General features: G+C 39.7%; 1 protein-coding gene across 2 annotated transcripts in view; it reads left to right on the top strand.

The window, feature by feature from the left end:
• The first annotated feature begins 867 nt into the window (after nucleotides 1–867).
• LOC122073439 (pre-mRNA-splicing factor SPF27 homolog) overlaps nucleotides 868–4,102 on the top strand; it is an 11,119-nt gene continuing 7,884 nt past the window's right edge. Inside the window, exons 1-2 of one of the 2 annotated variants that reach the window (XM_042638125.1) lie at nucleotides 868–1,363; nucleotides 3,129–3,304. In XM_042638125.1, coding sequence (XP_042494059.1) covers nucleotides 1,124–1,363; nucleotides 3,129–3,304 — 416 coding nt within the window. In that variant the 5' untranslated portion in view covers nucleotides 868–1,123. The remainder of the gene's footprint in view (nucleotides 1,364–3,128; nucleotides 3,305–4,102) is intronic. The other variant, XM_042638065.1, reaches the window with a different exon arrangement.

Below are 4,102 nucleotides of genomic sequence, written 5' to 3'. Positions count from 1 at the left end.
GCACATTTTAAAGAGGGCCCGTTTAAAAACCGGTTAAAGCACGTTTAACATTAAACATGTCCGTCGCCCGGTTAAGGCCCGACTAAAGCCGATTAAGGTAACCCGATTATAGCCCGAGGCCGACCGACCGAATATAAAGTGTACCATGCCCTCAATAACTAAGCCCGATTAGTTAAATGGGCGGACACGGTATAGCCTTTGAAAGTCTTCAAACCCGATTAAGCCTGACCGAAAGCGGACCGGCCTGACCGGTTGACACCCCTAGTCTATATCGTGTCAAGCTCGGTTGGGTTCCATGCTTTAATCAATTTTCTCCTAATCGAGCTATAATCTTTCTTTAAATGGGGTAATATACCAATAAAACCTTAAACGGCATTCAACGATCTTTAATTGTTTCATATTTAAGATACTTTAATATATTATATTAAATCATCAATAATTTTAAAAAGATATTACACTTAATCACATTCAATAATTGATAAAGATATCAATAATTTAAATGTGTCGGCTCGAGTAGGGTTTGTAAATGGGTCAGGCCGATCAAGCACCCATCGGCTTATTCCTTCCACTGCATATTACCTGTTTATAAAAGGGCCAGCCTGAGCCCGAAATGTTTAATAACCGGTGCATGTTGGGCCAGTCTTTAAACGGTCAGACTTGAGCAATCTAATAGGTGTGGGTTTGGGATTGACACCCCTATCGCAGGGACCTCCCGTGAACAGAAAACACTAGCCTAAAAAGGTGTGTTATGCTGAAAGCGCCCCTTGCTTCAAGACACAGTGGCAGGAGAGGCACGGTGGTCATTAGGTACCCTTTGTGTCAATGGCGCTGGGGTCACCCACCGATAAAAAACTTTGGCCCTTTCGTTTGTACCGTTTTTGTACCACTGATTCAGTATCGGGGTGGTTTCGGTATAACCCACCAATAACACCGTCTCTCTCTCGCCAAGGTTCTTCCAGTACTTCCTCCATTTCAAGGTCCCTCCAAGCCCTCCAAGTAAACACATATAGCATAAATCTGTAGATTGTTGCTGTATGAGTGCAACCTACAAAGGGAGGGATTAAGCAGTGGACGGTTGGTCTGCGAGACTGTGACTGCAAATAGCGACCAAAGAAAGTAAGAAATGGCAAACAAGGGTGACATACTAATGCTGGAAGCGCCGCCGGATACCTCACGGCCAAGCTGGTCAGTAGCTTCGGAGGAAGAAATTATAGACGCACTGCCATACATCGATGACGATTACGGTAACCCTAATGTCAAAGAAGAAGTCGATAGATTGGTGGAGGAGGAGATGCGCCGCAGCACTAAGAAGCCGGCTGATTTCCTCAAAGAACTCCCTCCTGTCCCCAAGTTGAATTTCGAGGTACTAACACTAAACTATTCTCCTCCTCTGATTTAGGGTTTTACTTTTTGCACCGCCGTTTCCCCTTCTTCAGAGAGATTGTTGAGCTTAATTTGTACCTAGGGTTTTCTATTGTTATGTATATTGGTTTTTGGTTTGCTATGGTATACCGTAGTCGTGAATCTCTGTAGAATAACAGCTAAACTCGATTAAAGAAACTGTCATTAAAGATAAAATTGGGCAGCTATAAACTCATAGTGAACATATAATTGCATAGTTGAGGTCTTCGTGTAGATAAGGTCAACTCATCCAAATAGCATAGCTCATTACCATATAATGGTGTTTCAATGCTATTTGTGGAAAGAGGTCGAGGAAGGTGGAGGTTACCCTCAGTGAGAGAACAAAGATAGCGTAGCCTTATAATGTGAAGGACAAAAGTTTAACTCAGCCCTATTGAAGAAAGAAAAAGAGGAAAACTCACATGATTTGCCATTTGTGGTCTGATATCTAACAGATACCTATGGCAAACAGCGAGTAGAAACAGAAAAATAGAGAAGTTAGTGATCAATGGATTGTTGTGTGATTGACAGTGTTGCACAAAGAATTAGAATAGGGTGGATGAAGTGGAGGGGTGCGTTTTGAGTGTTGTTTGTTCGACATTTTTCTTTAAAATTCGAACGAAAATTTTACATTATAGTTATATGATCGACAATGATGTATGGAGCTGAATGTTGGGCAGTGAGAAGAAACATATAAACAAAATTAGTGTTGCTGAAACGAGGACCTTGAGATGGATGAATGGTAAAACTAGAAAATATAAAATAAGGAATGAACAAATTGGAGCTAATTAAGGAGTAGTTATGATACCCAATAAGTTGCGAGAAGGTCGTTTGAGGTGGCATGGACATGTGCAACAGAGGCCTTGAATGCTCCATTACAGAGGGGTGATTTGGTTCAGATTAAAGGAACTAAACGAGCTAGGAGTAGGCCTAAAATGATTCTAGGAGAAGTATTGAGGAGCGACATGCGTAGCTTAGGTCTAGTAAAGTATGACTTTGGATAGAGCTGATTGGATATAAATGATCCATGTAGCCAACCACATTTTGTTGGGATAAGGAGGCTTAGAGGACCAACCGTGAATTAAGACGTTCAAAATATATTTGTATCAAGTAAAAGTGTGCATATATGTAAAAATTTGACAATATGCATGGAAGGCTATACGAAGATTTTTTCTACACTTCTAAGTTTTTTATCTGGACACTTAAAAATGGAATGGGATTCACACCCATTTCTGACAGTTACGCCATCAACATAGACTCCACTATTGCAGAGTCGGCTCTGCAGGTACTCCATTGAAATGCCTATCCTGATTATGAGAAGAACAGAAACAAAAAACGACCTGAAAAAGCCAAAATCATCCATGTACTTCTTGAGATCTGATGCCCAGAAGACATAATTGGTGTGGTTACCCAGAGGCTAAGAATGCCCTGCACTTCTCATTTTGTATCATAAAAGTTATAAATATTCACAAACTCTTGTGTAGGTATTACTTAATTTTGGTCAGTTTTGTTCAATTTTGTAAAGAAGCTTGTATAAGCTGGTGTGATGATTCTAATGCACTGTTGATTATCTCACAGTCCTTTGCTTCTTTGCTAGAGAATATGAACTTTGCGCTCTGACTATGATATGTTTTCAAGATTAGAAAATATAAAACAGCAGTGAAGTGTTAATTTTATTGAAGAAACATATTCATGTCTTCTATCTAATGCTGAAAGTTTCTTCTCAGAACCATCCTATGCTTGCTAGAGAATATGAACGTGTGAAAGCAGGAAAACCTCCTGCAAAGCTGGAGACATCTCGATATAGACTAGAACCACCTCCTGTTAATAAACGGAACGACGTTGAAGCTTGGAAGCCTGTCCTTGGAAATGCTCGTGGCTTGTTACAACATCAGATAATAAGGTATTTATTGATGATGTGATGTTTTTGGCTGTTAATTTTGCCCCTTGCTGGTATGCCTTCACTGTAAGATGATCCTGTTTATTTTTTAGCTGATTGATCCAACTTCTTCCTCGTGAATGGAGCTTTATTAGTAAAAAGAAGGAAGAGGAAAATATATCTGACCTTGTCCCCAATAAAGTAAGCATGGACAAAGAAAAATGGAGAACTTGCAGTTGCAAGGCTAAGGGTGTCCCAAAATACAACTGTTGCCTAACCAATCCCTCCATATTGACATGCCTTTCTTGTTTATTGTTCTGTTGCACGTGTGGCAGTATTAGCACATCTATTAAATATTCACATTCCATAAAATTTTAGGGCATTAGATCTAAGGACATGAGTAATAAGCGGAATTCCTTGTTTGAGTAAATTTTGTATTGGAAAAGGGGTTTTAGATGCAGGTCCTTGTTCCTTGCATGTGTATTGGAAAGTTTTATTTTATTTAATTTAAAAAAAAAAAATGATCAGGTCTCATGAGCTTAATTATGTCTACATTGGGATACTTTGGAACTTATGATTAATTAAGGTGATGCCTGAAATTGGAGATGGGAACCTCAAATAGCATGTATCAACTCCTGAACTGAGCTAAATATGTTCTGTGCTTGTTTACTCACTGTAGTTTCAGCTCTTTACCTCTCTGTCTCGGTTCTTCGGTCTCTTTGTTTGCTCTTGCTGTTTCGTTTTGCTATTCCCCTTTACTTTTGGTGCCAGATCAGTAATGCCGTAAAGTTTGCAAAAGAGTTTCTGAAGCCCCTGCAAGTG

Source organism: Macadamia integrifolia, chromosome 1 (assembly GCF_013358625.1).
Source record: "Macadamia integrifolia cultivar HAES 741 chromosome 1, SCU_Mint_v3, whole genome shotgun sequence".
In the NCBI taxonomy this organism is placed as follows: domain Eukaryota; kingdom Viridiplantae; phylum Streptophyta; class Magnoliopsida; order Proteales; family Proteaceae; genus Macadamia; species Macadamia integrifolia.
The sequence above is the reverse complement of the archived record's forward strand: the minus strand, read 5'-3'. Positions and strand labels throughout refer to the sequence as shown.